The 22,924-nt window shown below is 43.3% G+C and overlaps 1 protein-coding gene across 1 annotated transcript in view; it reads left to right on the top strand.

The window, feature by feature from the left end:
• Nucleotides 1–16,426: 16,426 nt before the first annotated feature.
• Nucleotides 16,427–22,924, top strand: part of brip1 (BRCA1 interacting helicase 1) — a gene marked incomplete at its 3' end in the record, with an annotated part of 84,864 nt that continues 78,366 nt past the window's right edge. The window contains exon 1 of the mRNA XM_028463822.1: nt 16,427–16,800. Within this exon, the coding sequence (XP_028319623.1) occupies nt 16,708–16,800 (93 nt within the window). The remainder of the gene's footprint in view (nt 16,801–22,924) is intronic.

Genomic DNA, 22,924 nt, shown 5'->3' with positions numbered 1-22,924 from the left:
GGCTGACGGCTGGCTGCTTTGCTTTGGTCTCGCTGTGAGATCAAAGCACCACATTAGGAGACAGAGGGATTATAATTTTAAAGGAGCCAGGCAGAAACCAGCAGCTTACCGGTCAGAAGAAGCACCGGTCCAAAGACCCCAACAGAGGCGCTCTCCCGGCCTCCGCAGAAAGTGCGCGCAAGGTGCGCCTACCAAAGCACCACACTGCATAAAAAGGAAGGCATTAGAATGGACTAGGCACAGCCAGCTGGGCCAAAAGGCGAGGCATGCCGCTTACTCAAACATCCCACTCTGATGACTCAAACCGCTGTCAATGACCAATGCGCACTACGATGGCACTAGGGAAGAAGGAAAAAACCCGTGAGTGCCCGGTGCGCACAGCAGCAGAAAGAGCAACTCTGCGTAAAACTCACCCAAGAGTAGCAATCAATGCGCCCAAAGCAGCCAGTTGTCAGCCTACACCAGAGCCCTGGAGGGAAAGCACTTTTGAGCGCAAAGTGACAGCCAATGGTGCGTAAAAGGCAGCAGATAACTCACCAACGAGGAGGAACGGTGGTGATTGACGCAGGGTGACCACAGCGTGTTAAGCCACCGCGATACTACCAGAGGTACAACTCCACAGACTCATGGAGGAGGAGAGATCCGCGCACAGGAGCGACCAAGGAATCTGAGCCACAGCAGACCTGAACCTAAATCCCTTCGGTACCCGCCCTGTAATCAGCAGACAACCCAGGTGCGCAGGGAGGAGCGCTACAAGAAGCAGGTAGGAGGAGGGCGGAAGCATTCCACCCTGTCACATCTACCCCTCTCCTTTGTATCGTCGTCCTGACGATAGAAAATCAAGACCAAGGCCTAAAAATAACAGCCTGCAGATTGGAAGTGGGTTCCGGAGCCCTACCACCCCGCTCAGTAGTCTGGGGAAGCCGATACATGTTCGAATGTTGACCAGCCGTAGACCGAGTGGTTCGACGTAATGCTTGAGCACTGGTACTTGGTAGATTTAGGTCAGCTACAGATGGTTCTTGAAAGGGTGTTGCCGTGGGCCCACTCGTCTGGCCAGGACCTGGGGCACCCAAGACAGAGGCCCCCAAAGGAGGCCGGAGAGAGACGCTAGGGGCGCCCACAGGCTGGTGGAATTCTGAGACTAAAAGCCACACGTCACCATCTGAAGAGTCCAAATCTTCAAGTGGGACCGAGTTTGGTAGAGGGGGCAAGCGGGGTTCCCGGTCAACAACCTCCTTAGGCTCCACAATGGCTTTCAACATGTTGCGATGTACATTCCGGACCTTATGCAAATCATCAACAGGAGCCACGGTGTAAACTGCGCCCTCACCAGATGGAGCGCTCACTACCTGATGAACAACCGAACTCCAAAGATCCTGAATTTTATGGCGCCCTCGGAAACTATGATCTCTGACATACACCCGCTGACCCACGAGCAGTGGTGCATGCCGCACTTGTTGGTCATGACGCTCTTTCCTACGATTCGCCGCTGCTAAAAGCCTCCCACGAGCACAACCAAACGTGAGCCTGAGCCTCTCTTGGTGCTCCGCCACCCAGCCTTGCACCTCACCCGACCTTGGTTCCTCAATCCTCCCAAGGAGGAAGTCGATTGGAAGCCTCGGCTCTTGGCCAAACATCAAGTAATATGGAGACTCTCCTGTGCCCTGATGTGGTGTTGTGTTGTAACAGAAGAGAACTTGGGGCAGAGATGAAGCCCAATCTCGCTTCTGTGGCAACGGCAATGTCCGAAGAAGATTATGAAGGGTGCGATTAAATCGCTCACATTGTCCATTGCCAGCAGGATGGTACGGCGTGGTACGAGATTTTTCCACCCCATACAGCGAGCAAAGTTGCTGAATCAAGGCACTCTCAAAACTTCTCCCTTGATCAGAATGCAAACGACCTGGGACACCAAATTTATGAAACCATTCTGAAATCAGCACCTGGGCCACAGTAGAGGCTGTTTGGTCCTGTGTGGGGACTGCGACGGTGAATTTACTAAACACGTCTGTCATGACCAGGACGTTTTCGTACCTGTTCCATGAGGGCTCAAGCAATGTGAAATCCATGGCAAGGATCTCATTGGGCCGGGAAGCGAGGAGATGGCCCATGTAGCTGTGAGACACTTGGCCAGCATCCTTTGCCACTTGGCACCGCTCACAGTCCTGGACCCAATCCCGGATGTCATGGAACATTCCTGGCCAATAGCACCGCTGACGGACCAACTCAGAGGTCCTTTCCATGCCCTGATGACCATGCTGCTGATGGAGGAGGGTCAGGGTTTCCTGCTGTAAGGAAGTTGGCAGAAGACGTTGGAGAACTTCCTCCCCACCGTCAGAACGGTAAGTCCTACGAAAAAGAACCCCATCTTGCTCCACAAGGCACTTCCATTGGCGAAGCAAAGCAAGAGCACGCTTTGAAAGATGGCGTCTCTCAGAAGAGGAGGGTTGAGTTTTCTGCCGCAAAAACACAAGGACCTCCTTCAACAGAGGATCATGTTCCTGTAAGGACCTGAGGTCAGAAACAGAATGGCCTGGGAAGGCTGAGATCAACGACTGGGTTGCCGTTGCAACCGGATTGAGCACCGGCCCATGCTGCAATGCGAGAGGGGCTGCGGTACCCGGCAGGTATTGGGTCAAGGCCTCAGAGCCTGAACCCTGTCTGGATAGGGCATCAGCATTCTTGTTACTTCGACCTGAACGATACCTTATGTTGAAGTCAAAGGCAGCAAGCTGAGCAGCCCATCTTTGCTCTGTCGCACCCAGTTTCGCAGTCTGGAGATGGCTCAGCGGATTATTGTCGGTGTACACTGTGCACTTGTGGCCCAACAGATACTCGCGGAACTTCTCCGTCATGGCCCACTTGAGCGCTAAGAATTCCAACTTCATGGAGCTGTAAGTTACCATGTTGCGCTCAGTGGGCCGCAACCCCCTGCTTGCGTAGGCTACCGGTCTCACACCACTGTTTGTCTCTTGGGAGAGAACAGCTCCCAGTCCACTATAACTAGCGTCCACCTCCAAAATGAACGGCTTTGAAAAGTCTGCAAATGCGAGAACGGGTGCAGACACAAGCTTCGCTTTCAACGCCTCAAACGCCTGCTCGCACTGTGGAGTCCACGCAGCCTGTAGAGCTTTGTTCGAGCCCTTCTTAGACCTGGTGCCAGCTACCTCAGCCACCAATCGATGCAAAGGGGTAGCCAACTTGGCAAATCCCTCTACAAATCGGCGATAGTAGCTGGCGAAGCCCAAGAATGAGCGCAGCTCGGAGGCATTAATAGGACGCTCCCATTGGGACACAGCCTCTATCTTTTTAGGGTCCGTGGAGACCCCCTTGTCCGAGATGACATGACCTAAATACCCCACCTCATGCTGGAAAAACGAGCACTTTTCGAGCCTCGCCTTGAGGCCCTCTGTTTTGAGCCGACCGAGCACCATTTCCAACCGGTGAAGATGTTGCTCAACAGAAGACGAAAAGACAACGATGTCATCAAGATAAAGCAACAGAGACTGGCCTTGCCAGTTGCCAAACATCCTCTGCATCAGCCGCTGGAAGGTACTCGGGGCGTCACACAGACCAAAAGGCATGCGGTTAAACTCGAAAAGGCCGAAGGGGGTACAAAAGGCCGTTTTAGGCCTGTCTGCCTCAGTCACAGGGACCTGGTTGTAGCCACTGGCCAGGTCAAGAGTGGAGAACCAAACGGCCCCAGACAATGCATCCAGTGTCTCGTCAATCCGATACAAAGGAAAAGCGTCCTTGCGTGTTTTACTGTTGAGCAGGCGGTAATCCACGCAAAGGCGCAGACTACCATCTTTTTTTCGCACTAAGACAAAGGGTGAAGCGTACGGGCTGCTGCTCTCCCGAATTACTTGAGACTCAAGCAGTTGATTTATATGCGCCTTGACGGCCTCATACTCCGAAGGTGGGATGCGACGATACCTTTGGCGAACTGGGACTTCATCGACCAATGGTATATCATGCGAGAGAAGAGTTGTACATCCCAAGTCATTTTCGTGAGTAGCAAAGACTGATTCGTACCCTTGCAATAACGACCTCACCTTCTCCTTATCCTGATCTACGAGAGCGGGCAGTTCCAGCAACGCTATTCTATCCGGCATGGAGAGCGAAACAGTCTGAGTGTGTATAAGCCAACGTGGTCCGATCCTCGGTGACACCAACCGGCAAACTCACAATCTGCGCCTCGCTAAGACAACCAAGCGTGGTCCTTGGATACAGAACAATGGCCTGGGTTCCCAAATTAACCACAGGGACATACGCGGTCCCTCGAACCACTCTCACCAGGCATGATGAAACAAGCAGGCCAGCGGGTACCCCCGTCTCTGGTGGTTCTAACAAGGCGTTTCCTTCCGCAAACTCCCCAGAACAAGTGCTAGCCACTAATCTCATGGTACCCCCAGGCACGTGCACTGCTCGTCTCCCTCGGACCTTCACTGTGCTAATCGCCAAATCCTTTTCCGGACACCCCTGGTGGCATTTTTGTAGCGCGATGATGACTGGCTGGGGGGCCTCGAACACATCCGGTGAGTCAAACAGAGAAGCCCCTAGTGCACTGAACAGCTCAGCATAACACCGTCGAATGACATTCATCCCCAAGATACCAGGAACGGACGAACCCGCACCAGAGGGGTCACCTACCACAAGAATCCCGCAGCGCGGAATGACCTTGTCACACAATTCCACATCCAGTTCCAGATAGCCAACATAGGGGATAACTAATCCATTTGCCGCCTTAAGCTGCAGCCAATTACAGGAACGAAGCCGATCCTGACCCCACTGCGCAAACTGCTCCATGAACAGACTCTCCGTGATGGTAGAAACCATGGAACCAGTATCCACCAAGCACGAGACCGAAACCCCCCCAATTGAAACATCTATATTTGGACACGGTGCAATCAGTCCACCAGCGGTGTCCAACTGTGAGCCTAAGGGCTCCCCACCTGAGCTGGGGCTCAACAGCTCAGTGGGCTCTAGTTTTCCGACTGCCAGTTGGAGTGAGTTGGCCCAGCATTTTTGGACCCCTGGCCATCATGCATACTTGGTCGCGGCTGGTTGTAAACCCGGGGACCCATACAGTTCCTGGCATAATGTCCTGGTTGCTGGCACCTACGACAAATGATTGGGGGTGGGTCTACGCCCTCTCCTTGCGGACGAGGGGCCTGTAAAGACACAACAGTTTGAGCAAGTTTATTTAACTGCTCCTGTTGCTGCTTCAAAATGTCCATAATCTCTCTTAAACTAGGCCCAGATGGCTCCACCTGGGGGTCAGACTGAACACGACCTCGCACACCACACTGGAGGCCCAAGGCCGAAGGAACAGAATAGCTGCGGCCCCTAGCCCCACCTGGCAAGCCCTCGCGCTACCACCTGATCGCCTCAGCACGAAGCTCCATCAAGGTGATGGTTGGTTGCCTACGAACAAGTTGTTTAAGCTCGCGGCGCAGGGCACCGTCAAGAACGTATTCTGTAAACTGGTCTTGCAGCAACACTTCTGCATTAGGCATCCCGTCTGGTGCCTGCTGCTTAACCTGTGTCATCAACGTCATTAAAGCTAATGAGAATTCTTGCAGGCTCTCACCCTCCATTTGATGTCGGGCAAAGAAGTCCTGCTGTAAAGTAATGTAGGACTGATGGCAACCATAGAGCTCCTCTAAAATTGAAATAATCTTCACAGGGTCCCTACACTCAGCAACGGACCGAAACTTAATTTCCCGTTTGGCCTCTCCTTCCAAATGGTCAAAGATGAATAACGCGCGGTCAGCAGCAGTCAGATGTCGAGCACGCATACATGCCTCTACCTCCTCAACCCACTCAGCGATCCCCAGCCCCGACCTTCCACTAAAAATAGGGCACCTGCGGTCCCGGGGTACAACCACCAACCGCTCTGTTACAGCGGGGGTGGGGGACGGTGGATTAGTGGGTGGACCCGAAACCCGAGAGGTACCTTCCCCGGGGTCCAACGAACCAGTGCGCCCCTGACGGAGCTGCTCGTTGTCTGCCTGAAGCTGTGACACCAGATCTTTTAGCCGCTGCATCTCCTCTTCCATGTCGGCTGCGGGAAACTGTCGAAAGGCTCCAAAAAGAGAAAATTTAAGTTTTAACACCACCCCTGCTGATCTGGATTTTTTTTTTTTTCTTTCTTTTTTTTCTTTTTCTTTTTTTTTTTTTTTGAAACAAAAAATAGAAAAATGTCTCTGCCCCTTTTATTTCGTGGTGTCCTGTCGATAGAACGCCAAATGTGGCAAAATAAGCGGGATCTTTAAGTTATTAAGTGACAACGCCACCTAGGGTAAACCTAGGACCTTGCATAAAGGCAGACAGGCTCGTTTTACCTTCAATCATGGGGCAGAGACAGAACCTTTAATTATAACAAGCAAAGTTCTTTATTTCACAGCATTTCTTTAAAAGAGTACTCATTTCGTGTCCATTAGTACAGAAGAATCAAACAGAACAAATCCAAACAAAGCACACACATGCAAAGCAACAAAAAAAAACCAAAATGCAAAATAAATCAAATACCAATCATGCACAACTTATATGTACAATACTTATACAGTGGCAGAACCTTAAAGACGGGTTGGTAAAAAATGTCTAGCGAAACTCCCAAGTCCAGCTTGGGAGGGTTACTGTATTTTAAAGTATCGAGAACAGCAAAGGTGGGAGGAGTTGCACCACGGTGCGATGAATGGTGTGGGCCAAGACTTATTCCCAGCAGATGCGGAAGGTGCAGCTTGGTCCCGCTGTGAGATCAAAGCACCACATTAGGAGACAGAGGGATTATAATTTTAAAGGAGCCAGGCAGAAACCAGCAGCTTACCGGTCAGAAGAAGCACCGGTCCAAAGACCCCAACAGAGGCGCTCTCCCGGCCTCCGCAGAAAGTGCGCGCAAGGTGCGCCTACCAAAGCACCACACTGCATAAAAAGGAAGGCATTAGGACGGACTAGGCACAGCCAGCTGGGCCAAAAGGCGAGGCATGCCGCTTACTCAAACATCCCACTCTGATGACTCAAACCGCTGTCAATGACCAATGCGCACTACGATGGCACTAGGGAAGAAGGAAAAAACCCGTGAGTGCCCGGTGCGCACAGCAGCAGAAAGAGCAACTCTGCGTAAAACTCACCCAAGAGTAGCAATCAATGCGCCCAAAGCAGCCAGTTGTCAGCCTACACCAGAGCCCTGGAGGGAAAGCACTTTTGAGCGCAAAGTGACAGCCAATGGTGCGTAAAAGGCAGCAGATAACTCACCAACGAGGAGGAACGGTGGTGATTGACGCAGGGTGACCACAGCGTGTTAAGCCACCGCGATACTACCAGAGGTACAACTCCACAGACTCATGGAGGAGGAGAGATCCGCGCACAGGAGCGACCAAGGAATCTGAGCCACAGCAGACCTGAACCTAAATCCCTTCGGTGCTCGCCCTGTAATCAGCAGACAACCCAGGTGCGCAGGGAGGAGCGCTACAAGAAGCAGGTAGGAGGAGGGCGGAAGCATTCCACCCTGTCACACCAGCTCCACCTTCTCCTTTATCCTCCTCAGATGATGATGGTGGGACAGACTCCCATGCTGGATCACCAACTGCTGCATCCTCCTCTTGCTGCTTCCTCTGCTGAGACCGGAGTCCGGTGCGCTGTCTTGGCAGACGCACGCTTTTCTTTCGACTTGCCAGATCCCACTTCTGACACCAACTGTGGCGGGGTTCGATTTTCGTTCAAAAAGAAGAACCACGACCATCCATATGGCAAGTCGACTTTCATTTATTTTTCCAAAAATGGTGCCGGTGCTCAATATTTACAGTGGAACACAAATATTTACATCAAGAGAAAAAAAAAACACAACCTGGTCCCAGCTCTACTTCCAGCTGAGAGGCTTTCAGAAATGTTCAGGTACATTGCTCCCACATGCACCTCCAGAGAAAGACTGCTCTCTATGCAGCTTCCTACACTGCTTTTAACAGGTTAGCCCCTCCCATGGGTGTGGTTTAAATTAAACCAAAAACAATTATTAAGGAATACAAACAAAAACAATATTCACATCCTTTTCAAATGATAACCGATTTTCTAATAAACAAATGCATTTTTTCAAATCACAGCCTAAATTAATCCCCATATAAATGTAAAAACAAGACAAAATAACCCCTGATCACATGATCTCCCACCCTGCGCTACTGCCTTACATAATCCCTTAGTTAACTCCGCCCAGTTTTGTCCGTCAGCTGCTCAGAGACGTCATGTCACCGGTAAGAGTTTCCGTGTGTGTGAGAATGTGTGAATGTTTGTGCAGCAGGTGAACCTAGAACAGTCAAGTGTGCACCCCTGGCTGACTCTAGCAACAGTTGGGGAAGAAGGAGATTAGTTAAATGCATGATGTGAGGAGAAATATGGAGGGAGAAAGAGAATGTGTGTGACGTGTTTGTGTGTGTGTGTGTGTGTGTGTGTGTGCGTGCGCTGCTGCTCGGTTAGTGACGGCGCTGCTCCGTCACAATTTTGTGCCTTAACAATTGGACTTAAAAAAAAAAAACAGTCTGCACTGTATTTGCGTCAGATATTTGTTTGGACCAGCAGAGAACGCAAGTTACCCAGTGGTCGGTTGGCATGCAGATATTCTAGCAGTGAAGAAGAGATGCTATGCTAGTAGACAGAGCTAATAGAAAAACATGACTTTTACAGATATTCACGTAATATTACAGATATTCCTTCGGTGCTAAAAGGGTAAGGAATCATTTATGAATTTGTTTAAGAGTAGAAGGCGGCTAAAAAGAAAGTAGTAGCAGATTTTGCCCGCCGCCTACACTTCTGGATAGCGCCCTCTGCTGGTTAAAAAAGTACTTCAATTTTCACAGCATCATTTGTGACATTTTCAAAGTCACAAATTGCCTCAAACTAATGTTGTTTGCAGATGACACAACCATTCTATGCTCAGGCAAAGACATTAAAACTCTAATAGAGTCAACAAATGAAGAACTATCAAAAATTCAAACATGGTTAGATGTAAATAAACTAGCCCTAAACGTCAGTAAAACAAAATTCATCAAATTCGGAAAGAGAAAAAAAACAGGAGATATAACACTGAAAATGAACATGGAAATAATAGAACAAGTAAAAGAATATAGGGCACTAGGAGTTTGGATGGACGAGAAGCTGACCTGGAAAAAACATATACAAATAGTTAAAAACAAAGTTGCAAAAAGCAGTTACATCCTATGGAAGCAACAAATCCTACACACCAAATCACTTAAAACAATCTATTCTTCACTCATAGCATCGCACCTAAATTACTGCTCCGAAATATGGGGAAATAACTACAAAACGTATCTTGAACCACTATTTAAACTACAAAAAAAAGCTATAAGAATTTTACATAAAGCACCACACAACACACACACAAACGATTTATTTGAGAAGGCAAAATACCTAAAACTGCAAGAAATAATACACTACAACACACAAATACACGCATTTAGGGCTTCATCTAAAAAACTACCACATCAAATACAAAAACGTTTCACATACAATCAAAATTCCTACGACTTCAGACATAATAATGTGTTCAGACCAGACAGGGTTAAATCTAACGTTGGCAAACATAGTACTGTGTACAGAGCCATGAACCTCTGGAACAGCCTTGACGCAGAGACACAACAATCTGTAAATCTGAAAGGATTTAAGGAGAAAACACGGAGAACATTTCTACACACAAACAGATCTCAAGTCAACTCTTCATCGAACTCTACAGCGACGACATGGAACTCATCAACTGGTCATTAAGCGCCATTGACAAAATCTTCACGACGAGGCAATTGCTACAGCACGAATCAGCGTGTCCAAAGGACACATACCCAAGTGGATATGTCATGGATGCACGAGGGAGAAGCCAGATGCTCTGTCTCTCCCAGTTGACAGTGGAAGATGTAGAGGACATCTATCTGCTCGGAGTCATGATCTTTGGCCTGCTAATGACGTGGGTATGTGTATGTGTATGTGCCTTTCTGATGGATCGTAAGCTGAGGCGACTCTCAGAGGATATGAAGGTTCTCCGAAAGAAGAAGAACTTTTCGTTTGGAGAGTTGGAGGAACGTAAACAACGACTGGAAAAGAAAGCTCGAGGAGATATGGAAAAAAAGGACAGTGAGGAGGAGTAACAACAGGAACAATGACTGCAGACGAGAACGCATCACATAAAAAAGGACAAAAAAAAACGTTAATGATGAAATTATGCAGAAGATGAGAATGTTTGACAAGGGAAGAAACAAGGTTTGATGTAAAATTATCTGTGTTCAAATCAGGGGACGGATCTGGATATTTTTTCCGTCGCCCTTTCCGGCATGCAAAAGGACAAAATAAGAAAAAAAAAAAAAAAAAAAAAAAAAAAACAATGATATGATTCTGCTCTGAATGTCAAAATGAATTTCTGTGATTGCAACCATGTCGGAAATGAACTGAATAAATAAATAAAAATTAAAAAAAATCGATGTGAACCTTGATACCTATGAATCGATTTTTAACTGCCATACGATTAATCGTTACATCGCTATTGCTGAATGTGGAACTACTCTGGTGGGGCAGCTGTCCTGCAGGGCTGATTTGTTCACTTGACATTTTAACTGAACTTTTAACTTAAAATTAAACCGTATTATTATTATTATTATTATTATATTATTAGCAACGCTAGCCTAGCATAGCCATATCGCGTAACGAGCCAATTATCATGATGACACAGGCCTATATAGACACAAAAACACATACATAAGCCTACCTTAAATAAAATATATGCATCCAAGCTTTTGTAAGTTTTCATCTTCTCCATTGTGTAGACACCAGGGCTGTTCATGAGCTACTCGTAAATAGCAGGCCATTGGAGATCTGGTCATGTCGTTGGGTCATTTTTTCCATGAACATTGAGGTACTCTGTATGGACATGTATGTATGGAAATAATGTAAATAGTGGTTGTCAGGCAAATGTAAACCCCTCTTAAAATGGCAAAGGGCGTTGCTAAGGCAAATGTCCCAGATGATGATGTCACTGCGAAAAGGTGTATTGGCTCTACGACTGCAAACCTTCACAGGATATTGTTTGATTTAATTGAATTTTTCTTTAATAAATACAGTGCCGACCCTAGCATCTTTGGTGCCCTTGGCGAGATTTTCTTTTGATGCCCCTTTATACAGAGTTTTTTTTTATACCAAGTAAATTATATTTGCATCATTGTTATATTATTATTATCAGAATAATAACAACACTTGCATAGTGGTCTTCACCATATCCACAAAGATGCTTTACATGAGGAGAAAACATGAGCAAAAGTACTTTTTTGACATTTTATTTAATTTTGATGAAAGGGTTTCACATACACATATAAAAGAACACAAACAGGTAAATAAAAGCCAATTTAAATATCTTAGTAACTCATTAAAAATACTTTTTTTTTTTTTAATATTATTAGAGCAAGGCATCGCACAAAAACAAGATACAGATTTAAAAAAGACAGATAGTGGTGGGTTGGCTCATCAAGTATTCTTTTAAGTTTAAATACTTGTGACTAAAATGTTTTACTATTGACATTCACATTTTGTGAAAAGATGCAAAACTTCCAGATTTAACATAATACTGAAATTGTAATAGTGAACACATCCATTTAAACAATTGCAGTTCACAGAGGTATTGCACAAAGAAGCTATTTAGTAAAAATAGTGTCATTTTCTGGTGGTGCTTTATAAAGGAGCTTTAACCAACACAAGTTAAAAAAACAAAAAAGCCCCGCCCATCCATTCTATTCATCCTTCAGTTCATCCTGACAACTTTATTCTCCTGGTTTTCCTGCCAGCGAAGTCATTGATGACATCGCCACATTTCCTCAATTAATCTGAAGGAAAAAACAGAATGTGAACATGTAAAATAATACATAATTCTCCTAAATTTACGTTAAACTACAATACATCAATAAACCGCTGTTACCATGCAATCAATGTTTTTGTTAAGCTAGTATTTTATTTTATGTGTTTCTGTTTAGCACTAACTGCTAACATGCCTTAGCATGGTCGCTCTGCTAGCTTGTTTGACTATCATGGATTCAGAAATTGTCGTGGATCTTCAAACACTGGCTTTTCCACGTTTCTCCTCTTTTTTTTTTCTTCCCTGGTAACCAGATCATTATTTTGGTTGTTTAGACATGAAACCATGTGCTGCAGCAGTAAACAGTAAAAAACTGGTCCTAGCGGCCTGGGTCACGGCTCAGACAACCTGTTAATCGATTTGGGGGGAATAAAATTATAATTTTTTAAATTAAAACTAGCTTAATAGTTATCAATAATACTACCAAGTTTAGTAAGCTAATAATAGCAGCGCTTTGATTGTTTAATTGATTAGAAAAATGTAAACAAAAAAAAAACTAACAAATTTTTTTTTCTTTTCTTTTTTCTTTATTTTTTATTTTGCGCTCCCCCTATGATGGCCGGCGCCCCTAGCATTTGCCTATACTGCCTATGCCACGGGCCGTCCTTGAATAAATAATGATACGGGGAAATCTTAAGGAAACAGTTTATCTGTGTGTTATTCTCATTAGGAGGGTTTTACTTTGAAAGAGACTAGGACATGCTTAGGTCAGCTTCCTGTTTGCTGTGGGGGTCTAATAGGGGGGTTATTTACTTTATTTAGTTTATTATTTATTTTTTTGCAAGTTTTGGTCCTCTGAAATTCTGGTCCACCTAGAATCCAGTAGGTGGCGGTAATTCACTTTTTAGTTTGCCAACTGCTATAAAATCCAAAAAGAAGAAGAAGCAGCAGCTTCAAAAAAGGTGTTCACTATAAACAATGTGAATGTGAAATTGCATTGGAATGTTTAATCACAGAGGTATGGAGCACTGAGGGGAAAATATCTATTGTAAATTGTTATAACCCGTGTAAACCTCTGATTTTGGCAGAACTTGAGGAAATTGAGAGGAGGACAGGTAACTCTGTGGTTTGGGTAGGTGATTTTAATGCTCACAACCCTTTGTGGGGAAGCCAGGAAAGGGATGCAAATGGTTTAGTGGTAGAAGAATTTTTAGATAGAAGCAATTTTGTAATTTTGAATGATGGAAGAGCTACTCGAATTGATATTAATACAAACAAGACTTCTTGCCTTGATCTCAGTTTTACGTGCCCTTCATTGGCAATGTTAGCAAAGTGGGAAGTTTGGGATGATGATACACTCGGAAGCGATCATTTTCCTGTTATGGCTACTTTTGGTAGAGCAATTATGGTAGAATCTTCAGACAGATGTCACAGATTGGATTTTTCCAGGGTGGATTGGGACAAGTTCAGAGAAGGTACTAATAAGGGGTTGGATGGGGTAGATAGTAACGGGTCTATAGATAACATGTGTAAATCTTTGACAGATATGATTATGAGAGTAGCTGCAGAGACTATTCCGAGTAGAAGGTTGCCCCATGATCGAATAATTGTTCCATGGTGGAACAAGGAATGTGCTGAAGCAGTAAGCAATAGAAGGAAGGCTTTTAAAAAGTTAAGGATGCATCCTACTCAGGAAAATGTTATTGATTATAAGAGGTGTAGGGCTTTGGCTCGGAAAACAATTAAGGGGCAAAAAATAAATGTTGGAGGGAGTTCTGTAGTACGATAGGACCAAGAACCCAAGTTAAAGAAATCTGGGCTCGGATTCATAGAATGGTGGGGAAAAGGAGTAATACTGCTATACCTGTGTTAAAGAATAGCAGCGCAGAAGCTGTCTGTAGCAAAGGAAAAGCTGATATGTGTGTAGAAGTATTTCAAGAAGTGCATAACTCGACAGTTTTGGGGGATGAAAGTCTTAGAATGAGAAATGAAGTTCTGCGAGATAATAATTGGAAATTAACATGCAGTGAAGACACGAACAGCTCGTTTAATCTGTATTTTTCTTTTAAGGAGCTTAAAGATGCAGTAGAGGCTGGGGCCAATACTTCACCAGGACAAGATGAGATAAGTTATAAGATTTTGCAGCATCTGGATGAGCCAGTGCTGGAAGAGATCCATGCCTTGTTTAACTACATTTGGGAAGCTGGATCGATGCCAAGGGTGTGGAAACATGCTGTAGTAATTCCAATCTTGAAGCCGGGAAAGGATCCCTCTTCTCCATCGTCGTATAGACCTATTGCATTGACTTCAGTGCTGTGTAAGGTGATGGAGAGGATGGTCACTAATAGACTTGTGTATTTTTTAGAAAGAACTGGTTATTTTGTGAATTATCAAAACGGATTTAGGTTTGGAAGAAATACCATGGACTCGGTTGCAGTATTGGATCAGGATATCCGAAGGGCAGTGGTTAATAAGGAGGCCGTGGTGGCAGTTTTCCTCGATATAGAAAAGGCTTATGACAGTATGTGGCGGGAGGGTTTGCTGTTTAAAATTTTCGATGCTGGCATTAGGGGAAGAATGTTTGTATGGATTAAAGAGTTCCTTAATGGTAGAACAATACAGGTAAGAGTAGAAAATCAACTTTCAAAAATCGTTAGTATTTTGAATGGTACGCCTCAAGGATCTGTAATTAGCCCTGTTTTATTTAATGTAATGATAAATGGCATTTTTCAGGGTGTTAATCCAGGTTTTGGAAAATCCCTGTTTGCAGACGATGGCGCTATTTGGCATAGGGGTAAAAATACAGAACACTTAATCAAGCAAACTCAGGTAGCCCTGGATCAAGTAGTACACTGGGCAAAAATGTGGGGTTTTTGGATTTCAGCATCTAAAAGTAAGTACATGATCTTTGGCCTGAAAAAGAAAATTCCACAAATGACTTTGTATTTATATGGAAACCAGTTAGAAAAGGTAAAAGTGTTTAAATTTCTCGGAATGTGGATGGATGAGAGGCTAACATGGAATACGCATATTGAAAAGACTGTTGGTAAGTGTGAAAAAGTTGTAAATGTACTTCGTAATTTGGCTGGCAGTGACTGGGGAGCAGATAGGTCAACTCTGATTATGATTTATAGAGCAATGATAAGATCTGCATTAGATTATGGGTGTTTTGTATTTGGAGCTGCGGCAAAAACTGTGTTACAAAAGCTGGACACAGTTCAAGCAAAAGCCTTAAGAGTGTGCAGTGGAGCTTTTAGAACCACACCCATACCTGCACTGTTGGTTGAAATGGGGGAAACATCTTTAAAAATTAGAAGGCAGAAGCTGGGGCTCCAGTACTGGGCCAGACTAGCAGGACTGCAGCATAAATCCGCGGCCAACTGCCTCTTGGAGGATTGTTGGGAGTTTGCAAAAAGGGAGGGAAAAGCGCATTTTTTGAGACATATTTGTCAGCTGGCTGGTAACGTGGGTTTGGAGAATGGGAGTGTTGCTGAGTTAATGTGGTCCCCTGTCCCATTCTGGCTTTTGCCAGAGCCGGACGTTCAATTGGGCATGCTGGGGCTGGATAAGAGTTTTGTTTGTGGCCAAGTAAATGAATTTGTGGCTCTAAATAAAGAAACGGCCTGTCACATTTTTACAGATGGTCTAAGGATCCGAGATCAGGAAAAGCCGGTCTTGGAGTCTACATTATGAATTATGAAATTGGGAAAAGTATGCGTGTATCTGATTATCTATCTGTGTTCACGACTGAGTTGTTAGCCATTAGGTGGGCTTTAGATTGGATTGAACGAAATAAACCTGAGATGTCGTATATATATTCGGATTCCATGGCTGCCTTGCAGGCAATTTCTGACCATCCCTCCGGGGCTAGGATAGATACTGTGGTAGAGATTTTGTGTTGCCTTCAACGGATAGAGTTGATGGGGTCTAGTATTGTTTTTTCCTGGATCCCATCTCATGCAGGTATTGTGGGGAATGAAGCTGCTGATAGGCTGGCAAAGAAGGCTCTTCTCGAGACGGAAATTGAATATGTGGTCCGATTGGGGAAGGCTGAGTGTGTCAGTGTTTTCAAAGCTACTGTGTATCAGCAATGGCAAAGGGAGTGGGAGAATGAGTCTAGAGGGAGGCATTATTTTAAGTGTCAACCTTGTGTGCAGGGCACTAGACTCCTGTGGGCAACTTGCCCATCAAATCAAGTTAAGATAACCAGATTAAGACTGGGGCATTGTGGACTAGCTGCATATTTAAATCGAATAGGCAAACATCTGGATGGATTATGTCAGTGTGGTCAACTTGAGACTATTTCCCACGTTCTATTGGCCTGTGGATGTTATTCTGTTGAAAAAGGAACGTTATTTAAAGAACTTTCAACTCTTGGGCTGACAGTGTTTTCAATAAAGTCAATATTTGCATCAAGAACAGAGTCGATTTTAATAGATAAGGCAGTCGTGAGATATCTCCAATCTACCAACCTCTATTTGAGAATCTAAAATGGAGTGACTCTAAGTGAACAGAAGAGGGCAGCATTACGCTTCTTTTGGTGTACAGCCTGCCGGAAACCATTAGAAGAAGAAGAAGAAGCAGCTTCCTGTTTGGTTTACGGTTGAGAGCGGGAAGAGTTCAGACACTCTACATAGCGTTTCTCTTTTCTCTGGTAGTTTAGAGCTCAATAGTGACTCAGCTGTTAGCTTAGTAGCACGTGTTAGGAGGCTAATGATGTGGCTCATGATGCTCCTCGGTTATGGACGACAGGTCTTTATTTAGCACTGCTTGCTTTCACCTGGACCTCCACACAGCCTGGTGCTCCTCTGCTCTGCTCCTGTTTATTAGCAGCAGAATATTAATAATTAGAACAAAGCATGGCTACAGGCCCAGTGGAGTACACCATCGGCGGGGTAAACATATCCTTTCCCTACAAGGCTTACCCGTCCCAGCTGGCCATGATGAACTCCGTGAGTAACTTTGTTGATGACAAACGTCCATGCTTCCATTTTTCAAGACTTACTGACGTTACAAGTTGGCAGAAAGATGGATAAATGAAAGTTTTTATTTATTACTATAATTTTGTATCCTTGTGACATGTTGCTACACATCACCCAAACTGTGTTGATTCTGTCACTGCGGCTCATTACTGACACCTACTGGATATCAAACGTCATTACAGGAAATCGACTTGATTTAAATGACACATTAATGCAAAGATCTAGTATAAAAAGTAATAGAATTTAACTTGCTATTGTATTTTATATTGTGTTTTCAGTTTTTGTTTTTAGTCAAACAAAAATATTCAAACATAAAACTCGATTTAAAAATATATAACATGGCTGAAACAGGCAGAAGCAAACAAATGTTTATATGCCCAACATTAATTATAACATTCAGGTTACTTTTCTCAAATAATACACAAAAGAAATGCAAGCATTCAACAAAGTACATTTGAGTTGCCTTTTTTTAGATAATGCAAATATAAAAACTTCCTACTAGGGCTGGGCGATATGGACAAAAACTCATATCTCAATTTTTTTTTTTTCCCATATTTAGGGCGATATACCATATTGATCCCCAGATGTTTAACTCAATAAAGTCTGACCACAAAGACAATTCTGGGTTAAACTTGTTGCCACACAGGCTCATTTATTAACAAACAGCTGCACTATATGTGCCACTTTAGTCTTTTTCTCCCATAAGGGACAGCACGTGTGAGTGAGTTCTGTCGGTCTGGGTTAGGAAGCACTCAGAAATCTATCTAAATGTCCTTTTCACTCTGTTCTGAGAAATAACGAACACAGCGACTCCTAAAACCAGTGTTTTAATACAAAATAAAAAATAAAATGTATATCTCAGAACAATGGAAAAATTGTAAAGAAGGACACTAGTTAACTATACTCTATGAATACTATTAAATACTTGTATGTGATTTGTACTGTGATTGTATAAATCAAAACAAGTAAAAAAAACAACAGAAAAAAGCATATATAGGCGATATTGTTATTAACTATATCGCCAAAATAGAAAAGTTAATATATTGCGCAGCCCTACTTTCCTTTATATACAACATTTAACAAAGCACACTTTATACTCTTACAATCATATTTCTACTGCTTCACATAACTCTCTAAAATACATGAACGAATAGTGTCACTCATTTTTATTTCTTTGTCAACATTATTCCACAATTTAAGCCCGAGAACAGACAGTACTTTGTTTTACTTTTAATCTTGCTTTCGGTTAAATAAACAAATTGTTGTTTCGTCTCATCCAATGCAAAAATGTCCAAATGATAAACAAAGCAAGCAAAAGGGTTGCAGACAAGAGTAGGGGAATATCATTTAAAAGGAAAACTACATTTGAAGATACAATATACAGGACCAACAGTGAAAAGGATGACTATAAAAACAATAGCAGGAGTAGATTATGGAACTGCCTAAATGATGAAATTAAACAAAGTACTGACATACACCAGTTGAAAAAACTTTTAAAATCATGTATTGCTATAGAAAATATCTATTGATTAAGGCGATATTGTCATTTTCTATATCGCCAAAATAGTGAACCTGATATATCTTGAATCTTGATATATTGCCCAGCTTTAGTTAGAAATAAACTCAAATTAAAATGAATAACAAAATAAATAAAATACTATGGTTGAATAAATAAATGAGGTAACTTCATAACTGCCCAAATGGCAGCAGACCTGCTCGTCACACATTAAGTGGTTAGCGTGTTGGCTAACGCTACAAACAGCATAAGTTAATGTTTATGCACATGTTGAGTTTCCAGCTACATTTATATAAACATAGGTTTATATAACATGAGTTTGAGATGTTCAGACTTCTAGACTTGTTTGTTTGCCCACATATTTGTACCATAGACTTTAAAAAAGATGGACGGGACATTCTTCAGAGGAAGTGATGCTTTGATTTTAATGCTGCGTTTACACCAAACGCGTTTTCTGCGGGACCGTTCGCGCGAAACCTTCTGCGGGATCAAAAAATGTTTCCCTATTTGCTTCATATTCGCGTCTGAAGTGAAGCTCCGCCCACCAGACTCCCAAAAAGGTGACAACCCGGCTCTGTTTGTTTCCACGATCAACTATGGAGGACCCCCGTCAATTCACTGCTCATTACCCTCGGAAGGGGAAGAAACGTCGGCTTTCCTGGCTTCACCAGGTTAACCAGCGCCACATCCAACTCGGTGAGCTTCACTGCCTGCTTCAGGAGCTACACCTGGATGATGACTGCTTCCAGCGGTACCTGTGGATGACCAGCGCCCGATTCGACGACCTGCTGGGTCGGATTGGCCCACGGATGTCCCGGCAGGATACCAACTACCGGAGCTCCGTCTCTGCAGCCGAACGACTGTCTGTCTGTCTCCGGTAAGTTTCATAAGCAAACAAAGATGCCATGATTCATCAGACACATCTCTTAAATACACAATAAAGATAGATACTATATTAATCCCAAGGGAATTTAAAAGCAGAATAATTAAAATTATTGTTTTCTGGAGATACCTATTCTGGGAGATAAGGCCTGCTTTATTATTGTTTTTATCATAAATATATTACAACTAAAATAAAAGTTAATCATTATAATAAATTATTTACTACTGTTATTGTTTGTCCTCTGGAGACCTATTCTGGAAGATGAGGCTTGTTTCATTAATATTTATTGTTTTTAACTCTTATTAATAAATCATTTATTTACTACTGTTAATTATTGTCATCTGGCAACACATTCTGGGAGATAAGGTCTGTTCTCTCTAATCTCTCCCCCTTTTATACACACGTACACACACCCACATTATATATATATATATATCTGATTATCAATGATCTGAGCTTTTCTATATTGTTCACTGTGCAGGTATCTGGCCACAGGTGACTCCTTCAGGACCACTGCTAACAGCTATGGACGAGAGGTCTTCACATTGTACTTTTCTGCAGGAGCTGTTCCATGGCTAGACATATTGCACCAGCACACCCAAAACGACTATTTTAAGAGCCAACCACATACTTCTATAGAGAAAACTTCCTACTGTATTAACATGTGTATAATAAATATGGAAGAATGGGGAGAGAAATGTGCGTCAGCTTCATTTTTAACCAGAAAGAAATAATCCAAGAAATCTCACCTCTGAAATTAATTAAAGGCATTAAAGTTCTCACACAGAATCAATATGAGGAAACTATATATTCTTGTATGAACAAAATATATCACCTTGATGTGGTGTACACATAGCTGTTAAGATGCATTGATAGAAATTAAAAAGAAAGTAAAAGTACACTTCAAAATGTGTTTTTAATCAACAATTCTGAAAGAACACCATGTACATTAACATTATAATACCTCAATTTTAAACAAACTATTTACTTCAATATTATAATACTTACATAATAAACAAACTAGTATAAACAACTATTCACAATGTGGTTCCTGCCATGCAAAGAGAGCCGCCCACCCCAGTCCAATCAAAAACCTAATTAAAATTTTCCAAATTTAGTGTTACCGGATGATGATCAAGAAGTTTAAAACTTTGAAATTTAACGTTCCCTAAATTCTGGTGGCACTTTTTGCAGGATAGGAAGCAGGTCTCTGAAAAACATCTCATCCTCAGTCAGAGCTGGTGGTGAGGAGGAGGTCTCCTGAAGGTCTGTAGGATAAGCTGCTCCACCTCTGTTGGAGAGCCTTGGCTGGGCCTCTTCTTTGCTCTTTTTCCTTAAAAAAAAACAAAAAAACAAACATATATATATCTTATCAAGTCACTGTTACTTAAATAAAATCATAGATATCTTTTAATTAAACATTAAATGAGGTAATGATCAACATTGTCATCACTGATATACCAAGCATTTATAGATACATTTTATTTATAACAGAATGCAAAACAACTTCTGTCATGTTCATATCAGATGGTTTGGCTGCACTTGTTTCTGCAGGAGATGCTGCTGTAGCACCATCACCATCATCAGCATCTTCTCCTGCTCCCTGAGCACTATCTGTTCCCCCTCCCTGTCCTTCTCCATCACTCATCTGATTGTTTACCTCTGAGTGACAGCAAACACAATATATGAAACACATGACTATAGATTTTAAATCATTATACTAGATTTAGATCCCCCACTAGAAGAAGCCCTGTGATGCATAAAGGCCTGAATATTAACCTGGTATATATTTCTATATGTCTGCACTGATAACAAACCTCCAGTCTCTGATGGTTGACCATACTCTGCGGTCCTGTCTTCCTCAACCCTCTACCCCATGTTGCTGCTTGTCTCTCGCGGTGAAACAAAGGGGTCGATGAAGGACATGACCACAGGGTATTTCCACCGTTTGGATGTTCCTGCAGCTGACCCACTACGGTTCTCCTGACTTTTTTTCCTCTCATAACCCATAAGTGAAAATAGCTGGTGTTAGCGGCTAATGCTATCCTCACTCACTGCCGACTTTCAAAGATGAAAACTACAGAGAGAACATTTACCTGCTGCTCCACCTCCTCGCTGATTCTCCTCCACACCAAATCCTTCCTTGTCCTGGACCCGGTTAAAATAACAGGCCGTGTCATACAGCTCCCGGTGGTCACACACCGCTACGATGAGCTTCTCCTCAATGGTTGAACGGGTGAAAATACTGGTTTCCGTGTTGCCTGCATGACGTCATTGCCAACAAGGACTCTGATCGGCTTTCGCGCCTGCGCGTCACGTGAAACAGCCGCTGGAGTTCAATATTTTCAACTCAAGCGAACGGCGAATATCACAAAAATCGGGAGCGCGCTTGCAGCAACCATCGCTTTCCACGCGCGAAACAGTCCGCGCCGCCCCACCGGCGAATAATTCACCTCTCAGCGCGTCTAAACCATTGACTTTGCATGTAATCTGTTCGCGTGTGCCGCAAAAAACGCGTTTGGTATATACGCAGGATTAGAGCTCCCCCTGCTGACTGGCTGCAGTAGTTCATAAACCCCGCCTCCTCAATGATAATGAATGGGATTTTGGTCAAGCTGTGAAGTTAAAAAACTCATTACATCATTTTTCTCCAAACCTAAACTCTACTGTGATCATTAGTTATTATCACCCAACATTGTGTTCAAATTAGGGCTGTCAAAATTGCTCAAAAATGACATTCCAATATTTCCTCAAAAAAAAAAATCCCAATCTAAGCTTCAGGTAGCTGAGACGAGCACCGCTGTCTGTGTGTGAGAGAGCTGGGGGCGGGAGCGGCGGTGGTGCACACCTTACATACGCAGTCCCCAGGCCCCGCGGGCGACCGCGGTTGATTTGCTGCCGTGAACAGCGCACCGCTCCACAGAGTAAGTTGGCAACAAATGGGCAGTTTTGGCCCGTGCCACAAGGCTTTTAGGGACATTCTTGGCTAAATTTAGGGACAAATGGCTCGTGGCCCTCGTTAATTTCCGACATGGGAATTTATCGTTTATATCGTGGGATGACAAATTGTTACCGGTGAGAATTTTTTTGACGATAAATCATAAACGATAAAATGAGTAATAAAAGTATGTATGATTCGTACTGATATAGTATCAAATCGGTATCGGCCGATACGCCAGGCTTCAATATCGGTATCATATCGGAAGTGAAAAAATTTTATCCGGACATCCCTACATTTGATATTCGGTCAAGTGTTTATATTTTATTTGGCTTCGGCCACAAATTTTCATTTTAATGCATTCCTAGTTATTTTCCTCTGTTAATTTATGTTCTGGGGTTGTGTTGGAATGGACAATTATTCATGGTTTCTTTTTTTGTTTAATACTATAATTATATTATTTATATTCAATAATCCTGTTAATAAAATACATCTTCAGTCAGGCCAACTTTTGTCAAAGCTATTTTCAGGACAAGGATGAACAGTTTTCATAATATTTCTTGAGATGTCTCACTCTATTTCACTCCATATCGGTCAATACTTAGTCGCTACTGTCGTAGCTTGTTTGCCAGTATTTTCTCTAAGCTTATGTTCATCTTTCCTCTGTTTCACCAGGAGGTGAAATACAGGTTGGTGTTACGTTTAATGTGGGTTGATACAATGCAGAGCTGTGTTTTGTGTGACACCAACTACACAG

This window comes from Gouania willdenowi, chromosome 13 (assembly GCF_900634775.1).
Source record: "Gouania willdenowi chromosome 13, fGouWil2.1, whole genome shotgun sequence".
In the NCBI taxonomy this organism is placed as follows: Eukaryota; Metazoa; Chordata; class Actinopteri; order Blenniiformes; family Gobiesocidae; genus Gouania; species Gouania willdenowi.
Note: the sequence above shows the minus strand (reverse complement) of the source record. Positions and strands in the feature narration are given on the sequence as shown.